Source organism: Sus scrofa, chromosome 13 (assembly GCF_000003025.6).
Source record: "Sus scrofa isolate TJ Tabasco breed Duroc chromosome 13, Sscrofa11.1, whole genome shotgun sequence".
In the NCBI taxonomy this organism is placed as follows: Eukaryota; Metazoa; Chordata; class Mammalia; order Artiodactyla; family Suidae; genus Sus; species Sus scrofa.
In genome coordinates this window covers 3,551,483-3,571,341 of record NC_010455.5, presented here as the reverse complement: position 1 = coordinate 3,571,341, position 19,859 = coordinate 3,551,483, and the positions used below count along the sequence as shown (strand labels likewise).

Here is a 19,859-nt window from a genome sequence, read left to right as displayed (position 1 = left end):
TTTTTTCATCTAGATCCTTACTAATTTCTGTTCTCAGTGCCTGGAATGTCGTTTTATGCATTGTCCCATGGCTAATTTGCACACGGCTTTAAAGGCTCAGCATACATGCACCTTGCTTTTTAAAACTCTCCCTGATCCCTGACTCTGGAAATAATTGACCATTCATAGCACACCTATATGATTAGAATAAATAGCAGCATTGGGTAGTTAGATGCCCATCGAATCTAAGTTTCTTTCTTTTTTTTTTTTAAGCATTGAAGTGTAGTAGATTTATAAAATTATCTAAGTTTCAGGTATACAACATAGTGATTCACAAGCTTTGAAGGTGATACTCCATTTATAGTTAGTATAAAATATTGGCTATATTCCCATGTTATGCAGTATGTCCTTGCAGCTTATTTTAACCTACTAGCTTGTACCTCTTAATCTCTTACCCCTGTATTGCCCTCCCCACTTCCCTTTCCCCACTATGATAACCACTAGTTTGTTCTATCTGTGAGTCTTTCTCTTTTTTTTTTTTTTTTTTTTTTATTCACTATTTGGTTGTATTTTTTAGATTCTACATTTAAGTGATGACTTTCAGGATTTATCTTTCTCCGTCTTTCACTAAGCATAATACAAGACTTTAAGTTTCTTTCTTTTTTTCCCTCTGGCTATGGCATGCCATGGCTTGACGTGAGATCTTGGTTCCCAGACCAGGGATCGAACCAGGGCTGTAGCAGTGAAAGTGCTAAATCCTAACCCCTAGACCACCAGGGAACTCCCTTTTTTGGCCAACACTATAAGTGTCTTGAGGGAAGGATCTAACGCTTGCCCTTCCTGTGGTCAGTGGTCAGGTGATGAGATGAATGAGTGAGTAGATCTCTTTATTGTCATTAGTTTTACAAAAGCACATGAAACTAGAAGAAGCCTTCTTTTCCTTTCACTGACAGATTTTGTTCAGATCTGTAGTTCACTTCCCTCCCTACTAGTCCTTCAAAAAAAAAAAAAAAAAACCATTCTGATCATTCCACTTGAACCTGGTGTTGCCTTGAGGGAAATATCTTAAAATTCCTTCCTGTTTCCCAGAGAGAGAGAATTTGTTTCTGTCAACTGACATTTAGTGATGTTTTCTCTTTGGAGAAGTGCCTTGTAATCTAAGTTTGTATTTGTCACCACTTCTTTCTGATTGTTCTTTAATGAAGCAAAAATAGCCCTGTTGATGAATTGCACATTCTCGTCCTTTCTTTTCCTAACTAAAGTTCAAACTGGGCCTCATGTCCTGGGAAAAAGAAGATGTTGTTTCAACTCATGGTCTTTGAAGCTTTCTAAGGGATTAATGAGTTGAAGTGAGGTCTGTTACATGATTATTATTTAAAAGAAGTGTGTATACTCATTTTTCTTAACATGTTTACTGTTTAAAAGCATAGTTTAGAATAGTTTTTCAATAGGCATTTGCTTTTTAGTGGCCTGATTCTGATCTTCCCATGAGACTAAAATGGGAATTCAGCTTACTGCTTGGCATTTCATCAGAGTAATTTGAGGATTAACCCTTTTGCCTGTGATAATTTTTTTTTCTTTTTTTTTTTTTTATTGTCTTTTAGGGCCGCATCTATGGCATATGGAGGTTCCTAGGCTATGGATCCAATCTGAACTGTAGCTGCCAGCCTACGTCACAGCCACAGCAATGTGGGATCCGAGCCAAGTCTGCAACCTATACCACAGCTCACGGCAATGCCAGATCCTTAACCCACTGAGCGAGCCAGGGATTGAACCTGTGTCCTCACGGATGCTAGTCGGGTTTGCTAACTGCTGAGCCACAACGGGAACTCCCCTGTGATAATTTTTTTAAACATTCATTTTATTGAAGTGTAGTTGAGTAAAGTAGGTAGTTTATTGAAGTGTAGTTGTATTAATTTCTGCTGTACAGCAAAGTGACTGTTATATATTCTTTTTCATATTCTTTTCTGTTATGGTTTATTACAGGATATTGAATATGATTCCCTGTGCTATACAATAAGACTCCTGTTGTTTATCCATTCTATATATAAATAGTTTGCCTCTGCTAATCCCAAACTCCCAATCTATCCCTACCTGCTCCCCACCCCTGGCAACCACAAGTCTGTTCTCCACATCTGTGAGTCTGTTTCTCTTTTGTAGATAGTTTCATTTGTGTCATATTTTAGATTCCACATATAAATGACATTATATGGTATTTGTCTTTCTCTTTCTGACTTACTTCATTTAGTGTGATAATCTCTAGGTCCATCTATATTGCTACAGATTTGCTTGCAACAGTTTATAGTGTTTAAAGCATGCGTAAGCATTACAATCTTTGATTGCAAACATGTTCTTTTTTAATGGGTTTGAAAAGGGTATGTCCCAGCTGCTGTGAGAGCAGGCAGGGGCTGTGTCCATGTCCTGGCCATGGTCACAGGGAGCAGAGGGTGTGGAGGGAGAAGCGTCTGCCCAGTCATTATAAAGGGTGAACCATCAGGTCTGGGTTTACCAATCATGATATAGTTAGGTAACCTATTCATTCTTTTTTTTTTTTTTTTTTTAGGGGTATAACACTATTTTTATTATATTCACTGACATTGCTAAATTCTAAGAGGTTTAAGGGTATAAGGTGAAACAGTATAACATACCAGCAAAATTTAAGGGGTAGTATAACTATCTCTGTATGGGGGACAAGCCCTGCAGGGTAAAAGCTCAGGAGTCTCAGGAGTCGGGCCCTTGGTTGCTGACCTCAGATAAGACACACCAAGCAGTCTTGTCCGCTTATAAAAAACAGACTTCAGGACCAACAGCAAGAGTATTGGAAAGAACCGATTCAAGATGGGGGCCAGTCTGAATCCGGTTAGCGGGGGGCTGTTGCAGCTCAAGTCCAGGATCGGTAGAATGGCTCTTGAACTGTTCTGAAATCGCTGGTTTCCAAACAAGGTCTTAAGATGCTTTTCCCAGACAGAGAACCTATTCATTCTTGTGTCTTCCTTGGCACCCAGCCTTCTGTGACCCCCATTGGAGCATAACATATGGAACCCAGAGGCCAGGGGCTGGTGGCCAAAAGGTCAGATGACCCCAATGATGTTGGCCTCCATAATATTAATGAACATTGCTTGGAGCCAAAATTTGACAGTTGTAGCTGACATAAAAACAGTGTAATGACTTCTTTAAAAAAAAAAAAAAAGGAAGATATGGGAACTCTGGCCTGGAATTCCTCGTGATGGCTGGGATAGAAACAGCCCAACTCACTGTGGTGTCTCTTGCTCACATCATCAACCCAATGCCATGGCGACTTGGCCCTGCCACTCAACATCACCGGTGAACTGTGACTTTTCTCCTGGTAGGTCAAGTTCCTCTGTAGCCACCTTGCTCTCAGAAATGGGGATGTAGAAGGAAGTCTGTGTTTGGAGAAAAATAGGAGAGAGCGTATTTCTTGGTGGGTGTGAAGACCATTCCTGCATCTTTTTTTTTTTTTTTTTTTTAGGGCCACACCTGCAGCATATGGAGGTTCCCAGGCTAGGGGTCAAATCAGAGCTGCAGCCACTGGCCTACACCACAGCCACAGCAATGCCATATCCAAGCCACATCTGTCACCTACACCACAGCTCATGGCAACGCCAGATTCTCAGCCCACTGAGCGAGGCCAGGGATTGAACCCACATCCTCATGGATACTAGTTGGATTCTTAACCCACTGAGCCACAATGGCAACTCCCCATTCCTGGATCTTTTATATGAGAATGAAATGTCTAGATTATGGATTTTGGTAATATGTATACCCTCTTTCACTCCCTGTTTGTGGACCTTTGAGTCTGCATACCTTTGTTTGACCTGCTGACCTTCCAGCTATCTGGGGAATGACCATACAACCCTTGGCAGTTGTGATAGTTTTGACATGAGTGAGATTGTACATGGTTTTCATGATAGTTGAAGATTGTGTATGAGTAATAAGGTCAGCATGACACAGGAGAGGTGGTTTTTTATTATGGTCTTAAAACAACTCTGATGTCTGGAGCCAGTTGTGTTGACCTCTCAGGTGCTTCTGCTCATGGATTCTTTGCTGCCCAGCTCTGCAGTTAGGAAGGGTTGGTGCACAAATGCTCAGCTCCTGAATCTGTTTCCATCTGTTTGTTTGAAAGCCTTTATCTAAGTTTTCCTACATGTTCACTCTCAGTGTTCGCCCATGTCCATTTTATAAGGTGTCAAGGGAGAGAGGACTGTTGGGGATAATGAAAAAATTCTGGAATGGATCACGGTGACAGTTATACAGTGTTGTGAATGTACTTAATGACCCCGATTGTCTGCTTAGAAATGGCTCAAATGGTCAATGAGATGTTATTGTCACAGTAAAAAATAAGAGTGAAGGAAGCAAGGAGCGGAAAGTATTTTTACATTTTTCTGGCAGAAAGAGGCACAGATAAAGTTCTCGATTTCTATATGCCTGAAAGTCTGGTCCTTTTTCTTTTTATGGCTGTACCTGCAGCACATGGAAGTTCCCGGGCTAGGGGTGGAATTGGAGCTGCAGCTGCAGGCCTGTGCCACAGCCACAGCAACTCCACCTGAGCCACATCTGTGACCTACACTTCAGCTTGTGGTAGCACTGTATCCTTAACCCACTGAGTGAGGCCGGGGATTGACTCGAACCCACATCCTCCCGGATACCTTATTGGGTTCTTCACCCACGGACCCACACTGGGAACTCCAGGTCTGGTCTTTTTTTTCCGGGAGGTTTGTCTTCTTCTGAGGGATCAGAGTCTACATCATTGGTCTGTACAGGTCTTTCTTTATGTGTTTTCTCTTTTCTGTGGACTTACTCAGTTACTGCCAAGGAAACTCTCCAGGAGAGTGGGGTTAACAAGACAGCCCACCTAGATGGCAGTTCTCCACTCTGGCTGCACATTAGAATCACTGGGGAGTTTCCAGAGCCCCTTGGTCCAGGCCAGACCCCATACCAGTTAAGTCGAAATTTACAGGAGCTTGTCCATTGATTCTAGGATTGAACGCAGCTGGGGTAGAGAATGTCTGCCCCATGGGACTCTCGGGCTGATTCACAGAGCCCAAGGTTTGCTTGCTTGCTTGCTGTCCCAGTGCTTAAAGTAGGGAACAGAAAAGGAAATTCTTCTTTTCTCCCCCAGATTCAATAATTTCAGCCATTGCCTTCATGTGAGTGGAGGGACCTCTCTCTGAGAAGTATAGTCATTGCAGGGGTGTTGGTGGGGTAGATAAGGATGAGAAACGTTGATTCTAAGACTAAATGTTACAGAATCAAAAACAAACAAACATACCCCTCCCCCAAAGTACCTAAGGGCTTGCTTTCTTTCTTTAAAATGCATTTTATTTGAGGTTGATTTTATATTTAACAGAAAAGTCACAAAGAAATTAGAGAGACTGGAGCTTCCTGTTGTGGTGCAGTGGAAACAATCCCCACTTGTACCAGTGAGGACACAGGTTTGATCCCTGGCCTCGCTCAGTGGGTCAGGGATCTGCCGTTGCCATGAGCTGTGATGTAGGTCGCAGATGAGGCTTGAATCCTGAGTTGCTATGGCTGTGGCGTAGGGTGGCAGCTGTGGCTCCGATCAACCCCTAGCCTGGGAACTTCCATGTTCCCTAAAAAGAAAAAAAAAAAAAATTACAGAGTCTGCCCTTACACCCTTCCCCAAATTTCCTCATTAATTACTATCTTGCATTACTAAGGTACATTCGTCAAAACTAAGAAATTGCCATTGGTACATTACTGTTGACTAAACTGTGGATCTTATTTGGGTTTCATCAGTTTTTCTATTGATGTCCTTTTCCAGTTCTGGGACCTAGTCCAGGTACCACAGCATGACTGCTCCTTCTTAAGTGGTTAAGACTGCTATGTTAATGTGCTGTGTTGACATCCGGTGCTGCCTTTTGAGAATCTGAACTCATTTTCTTATTTATTCTTGGCTTTCAGGACGTTGCCTCTCTACCCCTGTTAGATCCTTTTATTTCCTCTTCTTTTCAGAAACTCCCTTTGGAATGGCTAGAAGTAAACCCCTCTCACCTGTCTGGTGTTTGCAAGTGGGGGCCCCAAGACGTGAGTCGGGTCAGAGCCCTTTTTAGTTAATGTTCCCTCCAGGCTATTTCTGTATCAATAGAGTGGTCCGTATTCATTGAACAAATGAGTAAGTAGGAACTAGAAAAAAGACTGGAAGTGCACTTAAAGATAGTCGGAATAAGTTGGCTACAGCTAATATGTGTTGAGCCAGGACCACTTGCCATGCCCTTTGTTGAGGGCTTTACCTGCTTTTGTCTTATTTAATCCTTACAAGGATGCTAAGAGATAGCTACTCATAATATTCCCATTTAACAGTGAAAGAAACTGAGGCATAGAATGTTTCAATCAATTGTCCAAAGGCACATGGCTGGGAAATGTCCCACCTCTAGTTAGCTTTAGAACTTGTAGCCTCTAACTAATATACCTAGAGGAAACGCTGAAGGGGAGGTGTGAAGGAGATGAGGAAGCATATTTTGTTGTTAATGATGCTTTCTCAGAGTGTCTCCTTTTTTTTTTTTTTTTTTTTTTTTTTTTTTTGCTGTGCCCACAGTATGTGGACGTTGCCAGGCCAGGGATCAAACCTGCCCCATAGCAGTGACCTGAGCCACAGCAGAGACAGCGCAGGATCCTTAACTTCTAGGCCACCAGGGGACTCCTCAGAGTGCCTACATTTGATCTCAGCATATTTGATATTAATTTCTAGTTAAGGGAAGCTTTTGCTGGTAGATAAACTACATCTTCAGAAATGCATTCTGTTCCTTTTTCCCCTCCCCTTAGTGTTTAAACCCAGATCTTGCTATTCTTTCTGGAAGTGGAAGCCATGTGGGTTTCAGTCCAGGGAAAGTTTGGTGGTTTCCAGTATCCTTTTCCAGGATGACACAAGGACATGGCCTTTGGAGAAACAGATGCCTACATAGCCAATGATTCAGCTTAAGAATTCTTAGGAACTTGACTGACTTCAGGGTATCTGCTCCCCTTTGCTGTGGTCCTTTGGCCAGGCCATGGTTCCTGGAGTCACTTCTGGGGTATGTGGGCTTCTTGATGCCAGGGTGGTCTTTGTCCCCTGGGACATGAAACATTCATCACTTGTTAGAGGCTGTTCTCAGGTGTCTGGGGGGATCCTGGGGCATGGGCCTAGACCTGGCCACCAGCGGGAGACCTGGTTTGAGCTTGAATCGCTCATGTTTTCCTCCTCAGCAACCATATGAATTTTCTATGCTCTGTAATAAATTGCCACAAGCTTAGTGGCTCAGCCATTAATTAGCTCAGTTTCTGTAGCTTTTCCAGGTCCTCTGCTTCAGGTGTCATTGAGCTTCGGTAGAAATGTGAACTAGAGCTGCAGTCCCATCAGGGGCTCGACTGGGGAAGGTCTGCTCCCAAGCTCCCTTCAGTTATGGCCAGAATCATCTCCTAAAGCTCAAGATCCCTGTTTCTTGCTGGCAGTCGTCCAAGGGCTGCCCAAAGTCCCCGGCCACATGGCCCTCTCACAGCCTGGCAGCCAGCAAGGGGAGTCTACTCTCATCTGCTAATGTGGGGTCTCATGGTGTCATGTCATCATAGGACTGACATCCCATCCCTTTGTTTCGTTCTGTTGATTGGAAGCAAGTTGTAGGTCCTGCCCCTACTCACAGGAGGGATTGTACCAAGGCATGAGTACCAGAAGGGGGCTGTCACTAGGGGTCACCTTAGGGCACGTTCCCCAGAGCGACCATGTTTCTTCCCTTCCCCCAGCCTGTCACTACCTCTGGCTGCCCTGTAGGCAAGCTTTGTTGGGACAGGGAGAGGGTTTCTGGGAGACTGTGTCCGAGCCCGCAAGTCAGCCAACATCTGTCCTCAGAGGATTCGGGGGTCCTTGCCACTCCCCCTCCTCCCCTTCAGCCACAATTCTGTGTTCCAACCTTATCATTTTTTTTTTGGCTTTTTTTTTTTTTTTTTTTTTTTTAGGGCTTACCCTCGACATATGGAATTTCCCAGGCTAGGGGTCTAATCAGAGCTACAGCTGCCAGCCTACACCACAGCCACAGCAGCGCTGGATCTGAGCCACGTCTGTGACCTACACCACAGCTCACAGCAACACCAGATCCTTAACCCACTGAGCAAGGCCAGGGATCAAACCCGTGTCCTCATGGATGCTAGGCGGATTCATTACCACTGAGCCACAATGGGAGCTCCCCAGCCTTTTCATTTTAAACTGTGGTGGTGATTGCTGAAGGCAGGGGAGATATATTGGTTGCTCATCCATTCCTCTAATATGCATGGATTTGCTTTCCAAGTGACCATAGTCCAAGATGTGAGTTTTCATAGTTCATCTAGAAAATTTGTAATAATGCCTATTTTTGTCAATATTTTATATGCCTTTCAGTTCAGATGTAACTGAGTTAATTACCTGATGAAATGAACCAGAGCTGCCTTCTTTCTCAGAGTTCTTCTTGTTTTTAGAACCAAAGCTGGGAGTTGTTAGATCCTGTGCTCATGATTATCCCTTATGAGTCTGGGCTATGAGTGACTTAAAAGAGACATGTATTCCCTCCATTCATTTTATGGGTGTTTTACTAAATGGATACAGTGTTGACTTATTTATTTTTTGGTTTCTTATTGAAAGACTTGTTTTTCTTTTTTGTCCACTCCTCAGCATGGCATATGGAGTTCCCAGGCTAGGGATCAGATCCGAGCCACATTTGCGACCTGAACCAGAGCTGTGGCAATGCCAGGTCCTTTTTAACCCACTGTGCTGGGCCCAGTGTAGAACCTGCATCCTGGCACTGAAGAGATGCTGCCCATCCCCTTGCACCATAGCAGGAACTCCTGAAAGATTTATTTTTTTATTGGAGTACAGTTGATTTACAGTGTTGTGTTTCAGTTGTACAGCAAAGTGATGGATAGATGGATAAAAAGATAATTCTTTTTCAGATGCTTTTCCATTATAGATTATCACATGATATTGAGTAGAATTCCCTGTGCTATACAGTAGGGCCTTCTTGATTATTTATTTTATATATAGTAGTGTGTATATGTTAATCCCAAACTCCTAATTTATCCCTCTTCTCCTTCTCCCTTTGGTAACTGTAAGTGTGTTTCTGAGTCTATTTCTGTTTTGTAAATAAGTTCATTTGTAGCATTTTTTTTTAGATTCCACATAAAAGTGATTATCATCTTTCTCTTTCTGACTGAGTGTGATAGTTTCTAGGTCCATCCATGTAGCTACAAATGGCATTATTTCATTCTTTTTTATGGCTGAGTAATATTCCACTGTAGCATATCTTCTGTATCCATTCCTCTGTAGGTGGACATTTAGGTTGCTTCCATGTCTTGGCTGTCGTGAATAGTGCTGCTGGAACATTGGGAGGCATGTATCTTTTTGAATTGTAGTTTTGTCTGAATATATGCCCAGGAGTAGGATTGCAGAATCATATGGTAGTTCTAGTTTTAGTTTTTTTTAAGGCACCTCTATAGTGGCTTCCATAGTATTTTCCATAGTGGCTGCACCAACTTACATTCCCACCAACAGTGTAGGAAGGTTTCCTTTTCTCCACACCTTCTCCAGCATTTGTTATTTGTGGACTTTTGATAATGGCCATTCTGGCCGGTATGAAGTGATACCTCATTGTAGTCCTGATTTGCTTTTCTCTGATAATTAGCAATGTTGAGCATCTTTTCCTGCGCCTATTGGCCATCTGTCTGTCTTCTCTGGAGAAATGTCTATTTGACTTATTTTCAGTGAATGCTATTTTTTCAACCTAATCATTTAAAATGTCAGTAGGTATTCACAAATATCCTTGTGCAGCCTCGTGTTAGTTCCCACGTGACAGCGGCTGGGATTTCACATCCTAGGATTCCCCTCCTCCTATTCCTGACTTTATTGTTCGAGATCCCTCACGATGCATATGACAGTATCTTGACTAAGTCTTCTCTTGCAGAAGCCTGAGATCTTCTGCTTTAGTTCCTCTTAGTATGTCTTTTATTTAGGTTGGGGTGAGAATAGGAATGTGTGGGGAAAATGAGAATGTGAGTGTAGTCGCTGATGAAGTTTTAAAATGGGAAGGCTGAGCTTCAGCATTGGTTACTTCTTTTGGAATGAGTTTATTCCAGTTTGGCCCTTGAAAGATTTGTTTACATTTCAAAAGTAGGCACCTCCATCCCTACCCCTGAAAAGATATGTTAGAGGGAAAGATAAAATCAAAGTAAGTTGTTGACATTTGCTTACCCAATCACAGTTGCACACCTAGGAGAAACGAATCCTCTTTTTTTTTTTTTTTTTTTTTTTTTTTTGCTATTTCTTGGGCCGCTCCCTCGGCATATGGAGGTTCCCAGGCTAGGGGTCGAATCGGAGCTGTGGTCTCCGGCCTTCGCCAGAGCCACAGCAATGTGGGATCCAAGCCGCATCTGCAACCTACACCACAGCTCACGGCAACGCCGGATCGTTAACCCACTGAGCAAGCGCAGGGACCGAACCCACAACCTCATGGTTCCTAGTCGGATTTGTTAACCACTGCTCCATGACGGGAACTCCGAATCCTCTTTGGAATTTCATGTGAATCATACCCAGATGGTTGATGGCAGCATAGATGGCTTTGAGTGATATATAAGACTCCTAGAAATTCATCTTTGAAATATGATAGCAAATAGGCATTCAGAGAGTGTTTATTTGATGGGATGTACATGTCTCAGGAGTACAGTGTGAAGGTGCCCATCCTGGCTACCCCTGCTCTGGGGAAGGAGGGGCAGGGGGGCTTTAGGGGTCCCTGCTGCTTGGCCAGGATGCCCCTAACGGGGCCGGGAGGGCCCGGCTCTGTACTTGGCAGTGGGGAGTTGCTGGACATGTGGTGTGAGCCTGGGAGAGCCTGCCCCTGGTCTCTAGGTCGTGCTCCCCACAGGGAAAGGGCATGGTCTTGGAGGCTTGGCTGCTGTCCACTTTTGTCAACTTTCCCATTGAACCAACCAGTCACCTTCAATTTCTGACAAATGCGTGGCTCCCAGGTGTCCATTGGCTCACGTAGTGTTGTCCAGGAGCCCTTCAAAGTAGTGGCGTGGAGTGGTGGGGTTTCCTTCTGGTGACCACTTGCTGCTGGTTGTCCCAAGAGCACCCAGCAGTGGGTCACTGCACATCTGTATGGTGGGGACAGGGAAGCAGCCCCACCACCTGTGAGGGGAAGGGGTGGGACATGCTGGATGCCTCTGCCTTGACTGGACCAAAGGTGTTTGCCTCAGATAGCCCTTCACATCTGCTCTTTTCCCAGAATTTCCGCTTCAGTTGCCTTATCTTTCTTTTTTTTCTCTTGGAGTAGAACACAATGGAAAATAGTATGAGAAAAACAATTTGTGTATATGACCAGGTCACTATGCTGTACAGCAGACATCGACACAAACCTGTGAATCAACTATCCTCTAATAAAAAAATTAAATTAAAAAATTTATTGAAATATAGTTGATTTACAATGTTGTCTTAATTTCTAGTGCTTAGAAAAATGATTCAGTACATGTATACTTTTTTCACATTCTTTTCCATTATGATTTATTATGGGATATTGAATATAGTTCCCTGTGCTATATGGTGGGACCTTGTTGTTTATCCATCTTATATGTAATAGTTTTCATCTTTTAACCCCGAACTCCACTCCATACCCCACTCTTCCTTGGCAACCACGAGTCTGTTCTCTATGTCTGTAAGTCTGTTTCTGCTTCATAGATTAATTCATTTCTGTCATATTTTAGAGTCCACATATAAGTGATACTATATGATATTTGTCTTTCTCTTTCTGACTTAGTATGATAATCTCTAGATCCACTCGTGTTGCTGCAAGTGGCATTATTTAATCCATTTTTTTGGACATGCCTGCAGCATGCAGAAGTTTCTGGGCCAAAGATCGAACCTGAGCCACAGCAGTGACAATACTGAATCCTTAACTGCTAGGTCATCAGGGAACTCCTCATTCATTTTTAGGACTGAGTAATATTCCACTGTATATGTGTATATAACACATATACATACATATATATATACACACATATATATACACCACATCTTCTTTATCCATTCATCTGTGGATGGACTATTCTTTCATGTGTCTTTAGTTTTCATGGCCTTTGCCAGATTGCCCTCTGTAGAGGTTGAACCCCTTAAAAGTTATAAAAATTTATTTTTAATTTTCTTTCCTTTTTTTTTTAATCTTTTGTCTTTTTAGGGCTGCACCTGCAGCATATGGAGGTTCCCAGGCTAGGGGTCTAATTGGAACTGTAGCCACTGGCCTACACCCGAGCCACAGCAACACCAGATCTGAGCCGCATCTACGACCTACACTACAGCTCACGGCAACGCTGGATCCCCAACCCACTGAGCGAGACCAGCGATCAAACCCACAACCTCATGGTTCTTAGTTGGATTTGTTTCTGCTTCGCTGAGATGGGAACTCCTATTTTTAATTTTCTAAGTGATATATTAAGATATTCTCTTCTGGAAAAGTGAAAAATTAGACATACAGCCAAAGTCGCTTTAGCTCACCATCATCATCCCAAGCCGGTTCCCACACAGGCCCTCTCCATCTCCAGAGGTCACTGCGGTTATTGGTTTGCTCTGTGTCTTATTAGTTCTTTTTCCATGCTCTGGCAGACATAAACCAGTGGAAATATATGTTACTGGAGTATGTGTGTGTTTGTTTAATGTATAAGCCACATTGTACTAAACTCATCATTCATAATGATGTGTTTTCCTTGATGATATGTCTTGGAGGTCTTTCCATGATGTAGATCCCGCCATAGTATTTGACTTGTTTACCATAAATTATTTTTTCAGGACTGCCTTTTTGGCAATTACTTTCAGAAAGGAATTTAGGATTTCATTAAACACCCAACAGTTCTATACATAGCTAATATATAATGTATATATTATATAGAGTGTAAAATCTTAATTATGTGTGTGTGTGTTTCCCTTTTCAGGTCTCAGAACACAGATCTTCAAAATGAAGGCTACATCTTGGAATTAGATTGCTGTTCTTCCCTAGAGCATCTGACAGGCCAAAAAATCATCCCAGAATTCATCAAGAAGGTGAGCGTGGCAGTCGGGACGCCATTGAAAGGGGTTGCAGAGAGCTCACCTGAGTGCCCAGGCTGGGGGCTGCCTGCAGGCAGTGGGCTGCACTTCACAGGCCAGCCCTGCCCTGGACGTTGGGTGACCCCAAAGAGGGCGGTCCCCTCCCACTCAGGCTGGCCTTGACTCTGGAACAAGGTGGCTTCCCCTCCTCCCAGGATGGTAGACCCTGTCTTTTAGGGCTAGAGTCGTGTTAACAGCTGACAGGTCTGTGGGCCCACTGCCAGGACCCCGTCAATGACATGTGTGAGCCCCCCAAGTCCCACCTTCCGCTTACACTGTGGGTCTTCTTTGCCATGAGCCCCCTTCTTTTCCTAGGGTGGGAGCTGCCACAGTCCAGTGACCACTAGCGTGTGATCATACCAGGGAAAATTGCCTCTTTGCAGGAGGTTCATTTTCTGCCCAGAAATGTGTCTGGTTTTGAACTTCTCTTTGAGCCGTATGAGGTTTCCTGCCTAATTGCAGGGTGCGCTGAGTTTTGATATGCTGACATTTACGGCAGGAAGAATGTCTTTGCCCAAACGAGGCCTAAGTTCATCGCTGGATACTTGCCTTGTCTTCCCCTCCCTGGTGTTCCACAATAGCTGGCAAGTCCCTGTCCTACAGAGGTGATTATGATTGTTTGTGAGCCAGTCAATCAATTAGTGAATTCCTGAATAGATATTGTTGGCCGTCATTTTGGGCCAGAAATTGTACTAGGTGCTGGGGTACAGGGAACAAGTAGCTATGGTCCCTGCCCGCATGTCCTCACAGTGGGAAAGTGCTCCTGACCGTGTGCTGAGCGTGAGCAGTGGTGGGGGAAGCAGCCAACAGATGCTGTGGTCTGGGCGTTAGTGAGGCGCCTCCGGCTGAGACAGAAGGGTGAGGCCTAATGGGGCTGCGGTGAGGTAGCTTGGGACCCCTCCAAAACGAGGGAGCAGCTTGCACGAGGACTTTTGGCAGCAAGGGGAATCAAAAGAAGATCAAAGGAGCTTCGACGAGAAAGGGCAGGTGAGGGCTACAAGAGCAACGGGAGGCTGTAGAGAGAAATCTTGAAGAAGAGTGAAAACACTGAGCGGTCCCCTTAAACAGCCAGTGCTTCTTTGTTACTGTTGTTCACTCCCTGCCCCCTCCCTTCTACAGTTATTAGTGTTCAGACTCTACAAGGCCCCGGGGAATAACCCCCAGGTAGAGTTTGGGGGCCAAGACCTGTAGCCCAGGACTCAGATGCCTCTTAGGTCAAAAATTGGGGTGGGAGTTCCCATCGTGGCTCAGCGGAAATGAGTCTGGCTAGTATCTGTGAGGATGCAGGTTCGATCCCTGGCCTTGCTCAGTGGGTTAAGGATCTGGCATTGCTGTGAGCTCTGTGTAGGTCGCAGGTGTGGCTTGGATCCCGTGTTGCTGTGGCTGTGGTGAAGACCAGCAGCTGTAGCTCCAATTCGACCCCTAACCTGGGAACTTCCACATGCCAAGGGTGCGTCCAAAAAGAAAAATCAAATATTGGGGGAGTTTACTAGGAGAATGGAGACTCTTTCTGCTCTGGTAGAATTCAGATCATTCCTTAAGAAATGGGAGGAAAAGCAGCTTTTGTTCACAAATGCCTGAGAACATGGGTGGTTTCATAACTTAGGGGAGTTGTCTGTAGACATAGGGCCATCTTCTTTGGATTGATGCAAATCAAATGTTCTCATAAACCTGGTAGGGACAGGAGTTTCCTTGTGGTCTAGCGGTTAAGAATCTGGCATTGTCACTGCAGCAGCTCAGGTTACTGCTATGGCAAGGGTTCGATCCCTGACCCCGGAACTTCCACATGCTACAGACGTGGCCAAAAAAAACAGATACACTTGGCGAGCTATGAAACAGAACAGACTCACAGATATAGGAACAGATGTGTGGTTGCCAAGGGGACAGGGAGGGAGTGGGATGGACTGGGAATTGGGGGTTAGCAGATGCAAACTACTACATTTAGAATGGGTAAATAACAAGATCCCACTGTACAGCACAGGGAATTATATCCAATCTTTCGGGATAGACTATGGTGGAAGATAATATAAGAAAGGGAATATATGCCTGAGTCACTTTGCTATATAGCAGAAATTGGTACAACATTATAAATCAACTATACTTTAATAAAAAAAAATTTTGAAATACTCGGTAGGGACATTCTAGAGGTGGGATTTACCCTATGATCTAAGCGCTGGGGGAAGATAGCTGTAGAAATGGTTTTGTAATTAAAGCTCAGATGATTGGAATATTTGGGGAGTGAGTTACTAAGATGAAAGCCTAGGCTCTAGCCATACTGTCAAACATACTCTTTTAAAAATGTACTTTGGTACTTTTGTCTTAACCAAACCAGACCATTGCATGACTGACCCATATCAGGTTGTAAGCAGCCTGATGAGAGGATACTCGAACGCCAAGTGTTAGATGCAGTGCAGCTGGGTGTCTCTCCAACAGAGGACAGAACCTCAGAGTTATGGTTTGTAGGCCCTGTAAGGACATTGGCCACTTTTGTATTTTTTTTTCTCTTTTTTTGGCTGCCCTGTGGCATATGGAGTTCCCAAGTCAGGACATCAGATCCAAGCTGCATTTGCCATCTACACTGTAGCTACTGCAGCACCAGACTCTTTAACCCACTGTGCCGGACCAGGGATTGAACCTGCATCCTGGTGCTGCAGAGATGCCGCTGAGCCCATTGCACCACAGCAGGAACTCCACCACTTTCATGTTAACTTATTTTATTCCACCATTCTTTTCCCCCCACTGATTGTATGTGTGTGTGTATATCAGTATCTCATGAATTATTTGTTCAATAATTAGATCAGTTATTTCCACCTGCTTGTTCTGTTTATATAAGCATTCTATTTTTAACATTTTGAAAATGATACACTTTAAAGCCCACTGTGCCATGCTGCCCCTGTCTTACCTATACCCTGGTTTTCAGGTAAAAATTCCTGGGTTCAGGCAGTCTACATGACATACACACTTGGGTGGCACTGAGATTTCTGAGCCAAAGTTGGTCTCCAGAAAGGAACCCTGTACTCACTCATCTCTGCTTCTCTCATTAGAGAAGCAGGTCATGGTCATGGTCAGCAAAGTGGAAGTGAAGCTTCCTACCCTGGAGAACCCAGGGGTGCTGAGGTGGCCTTGCCATTGGACCCTGCCCTGTCAGTGGCTGGGGGCTCAACCTGGGAGGACCCAGCATTTCTGTCTATCACTGTTGTTCATGGCTTTAGTTCTAGGCCAGTGGCCATGACAACACGGAGAAGAGGGACAAGATGATGGAACTGGGCCCCTTTCCTCTGCTCCTCGTTTCTATTGTTGGACATGATTTCTGGAGAAAACACCTCCTCTGGTGCAAAGGGGAGAGAGGACTGGAGGCATCTCTGCAAGGTCAGCAGCTGTTCCAGCTGACGGCAGGATTTCACATGTGTGTAAATTTTTTTATCATCACTGGGAAGACAATAAAAATTACCTGTGTATTTTCAGTAAATAAGTGCTTAAATAGCTTGATACATACATACATACATACATATATATGCACACATACATATATAGATACACACGTGCACACACACACACACACATATATGTATATGGTGGTGACACTTGTTAATTGCCATTCACTTAGGCCAAGATGAAGCTGTGTCACTGCCGGCTAGTGCCTACAGACATTGCTTTCTATCTGGGTCATTATTTTGTGTGAAATAATGGCTCCTGTTTCTATGACAAGTAGATCCATCTTCTGATGAGATGGTAATTAACTCATTTTGTCATTGTGCCATCGTGCAGGATCAGCTCCTATTCTTCTCCGCACAGTAGAATTAAGCTCAAAGTGATGAGATTTTTTTTTTCTTAAAAACAATGCCCCAGTATTATTTTCCCACCAAATGTTGTAAATTAGCAGAACCTTTGGATAGAGGACATGCTTAAAGGGAAGAGAAGGAGATTTTGTTATTTTCCACAATTAGGAAAAAATAAAGTAATTTGTATCTGTGTCATGTAAAATTTGCTGAAGATGCCAGCCGTTTCCCATCCCCATTCCTCCCAGAGGGTGCAGGGTGCTGTAGGAAGATGGCTGTCTTCCTTTCAGTGTGGCCTGGTGATTCTCTGGGCACTTCAGCTGATCAAATTAAATCTGGGCTACTGCATTGTGCTTCTCCCTTTTGTATCCCGCTGTGCTTCATCCAACTGGCCCTTTCTGTAAATTATTTATTAGGGACCACAGAACATTTAAGATGCAGATTTATGTGCAGACTTGGAGAAAATATGTTTTCCAAACCCTAGAGCTGAATGCTCAAAAGACGGAGCTGCAGGGCTGTGGGAGAGCTTTGCTGATGCCTTTTGTCCCTTTGAGACAAAAGTCCAGCCCACCAGGTACGCCCAGAGCCTGTCTTGTGTGGTTGGTGGGTTTGTGGGACCCCTTGGAATTTCCTAATCTTCAGAGATCCCAAAGGATTGTGAAGAAGTCAGGGTAATAGAGAATGAAGAGCCTATATGTTCATCTTCAGATGACTTGACATTCTTTGGAGCTTCTTGGGAAAGTGTCTGGCTGTTTGGAAAGCACTTTAAAGTTTGCAGAGTCATTGCACACATTTTTCTGGTTTGTGCTGCACAGAATTTCCATGCCAGAGGCAGTGGTGTCTCCCTTCTAGGCCAGAGGAAGCAACTCAGAGAGGAGGGGGGCGGGCTTTTCCAGGGGCTGGGACTCCTGAATGATGGGGCCTGGCTGGTCCTTCCATGGTAGGGAGGGTGCACTCCAGTGGGGGGCCATGGGACTGGGCAGGACCAGGAAGATCCTGGAGAGTGGGGGGAAGGCTCTGGAGAGTGTGGTCTAGGATGAACAGTGAGTGGTGGGCGCTTGCAGAGGTGGAGGGGGCTGGTGGACAGTGCTGTTCCTGGTGTGGAAGGAAGGCTCAAGGCTGAGAAAGAGCCTCATCCTGATTGGCTGAAGTGTGGGACGGACAAAGGGAGGGGAAAGCTTGTTCCAGGTGGTTTACTTATTATAAACATGTAGGAAATGGCCTGGAGCCTCAGGCTCCAGGGGCAGGAATTCCCCTGGGGCAGTAATATAGAAGGGGGGGGGTGGAATTAATTGGTCTGTCTGTATTATGTGCTGCTGACTCACATTTATGCATCTGTAGATTAATTTGAATTTTAAATGGGATTTTATTCCACGGAAGGAATCCCACTAGATGCCAGACCCTGTGCTAAATGGCTTTCCAAGTACTATACTCTTTTTCTTTTTCTTTTTTTTTTTTCCTTTGGTGGTTGTCCACAGCATGTGGAAGTTCCTAGGTCAGGGATTGAGCCTACACCACAGCAGTAACCAGAGCTATAGCAGTGACAACGCTGGATCCTCAACCCACTGAGCCACCAGGGAACTCCACTATACTCTCTTGTACAACATTTATTTTATTGAGATATAGTTGATTTATAACATTGTGTTAATTTCTGCTGTACAGCAAAGTGACTCAGTATATATATATATATATATATATATATATATATATATATACACACACACACACACACAGTATATATATGTATACACACACACACACACATACACACGTTCTTTTCCACATTCCTTTCCATGGCGGATTATTACAGGATATTAAGGATAGTTCCCTGTGAGCACTGTACCCTTAACCCTCATCTCACCTGTCTAAAGGCATATCCCCATTTATAGGTGAAGAAACTGAGGCACAGAGACACTATGCATTTGGTCCAGAGTTACACCCAGGAAAGGGAAGACTGGGTAGAAATGCAGCCGGTCTGGCCCAGAGGCCGTATTCCTGATCACTGAGCCTAGTCGCCTAGTCTGCAGAGCCCCAGGGACAGGGAGGGGACTGTCTGAGCCAGAAAGCTGGGTTGGGCGGGTTGGGCCTGGAGGCAAATGGGTGTGACCACGTCTGGTATGTGATGACAGATTTTGGAGCACCTGGAAGGCCCTCCCCCCTCCCACAGTGGAAGCTGGAGCTCCAGGCCTGAAAGTCACACTTCCTACCATTGTCCATGTGAGACTTCAGGGCCTCACCTTCAGGCCCTCAGCTCTGCGCTCTTTTTCTCAGATTCACTCCTTTTATGATGGACCTGCCCAATCCACTCAGAACTGGGTTTGTCTTAGGCTGAATGTAGGCAGAAGGTGAGGCAGACCCCCTGCCCTGTCCTGTGAGGGGGAGGCAGCAGCTCATGGTCAGAAACTCAGTGGCCAGGATTAAACTACATGCATTGCCCTAAAACCAAATAATACTGCTTATGTATTATCCTAAAGAAAGGAAGCCAACAGGGAGTTCCTGTTGTGGCTCAGCGGAAACGAATCTGACCAGCATTCATGCGGACACAGGTTTGATCCCTGGCCTTCCTCAGTGGGTTAAGGATCTGGAGTTGCTGTGAGCTGTGGTGTAGGTTGCAGATGTGGCTCAGATCCAGCGCTGCTGTGGCTGGGGTGTAGGCCAGCAGCTATAGCTCCCATTTGACCCCTAGCCTGAGAACGTCAATATGCCACAGGTACAGCCCTTAAAAAGACAAAAAAAGAAAGAAAGAAAGGAACCCGACAGATATTTTCAATCTCAGTGGCTCCCTTTTAATGAAATAGAATATCTCAAATCCCCAGGATAATGGAACTTTGCCTGTGGTGTCTAAGTGACTCATCGTTTATTCTGGCTGATTGTTGAGTATTTGGGGCTTCATTTCCACAAGTGCAGTGTGGAGTCTAATTTTAATTAGTGCAAGGTGCTGGCTCAGAGTGAAAGGGAAATTGTGTTTAAAAGTCTTCCTTACTGTA

The 19,859-nt window shown here is 44.4% G+C and overlaps 1 protein-coding gene and 1 non-coding gene across 2 annotated transcripts in view; one reads left to right on the top strand and one right to left on the bottom strand.

Moving 5' to 3' along the window:
- Nucleotides 1-19,859, top strand: part of RFTN1 (raftlin, lipid raft linker 1) — a 220,625-nt gene that overhangs the window by 103,731 nt on the left and 97,035 nt on the right. The window contains exon 4 of the mRNA XM_021071357.1: nucleotides 12,940-13,048. Coding sequence (XP_020927016.1) covers nucleotides 12,940-13,048 — 109 coding nt within the window. The remainder of the gene's footprint in view (nucleotides 1-12,939; nucleotides 13,049-19,859) is intronic.
- On the bottom strand, nucleotides 688-759 carry TRNAE-UUC. Its single transcript has one exon. It is a non-coding gene; the product is annotated as a tRNA-Glu (tRNA).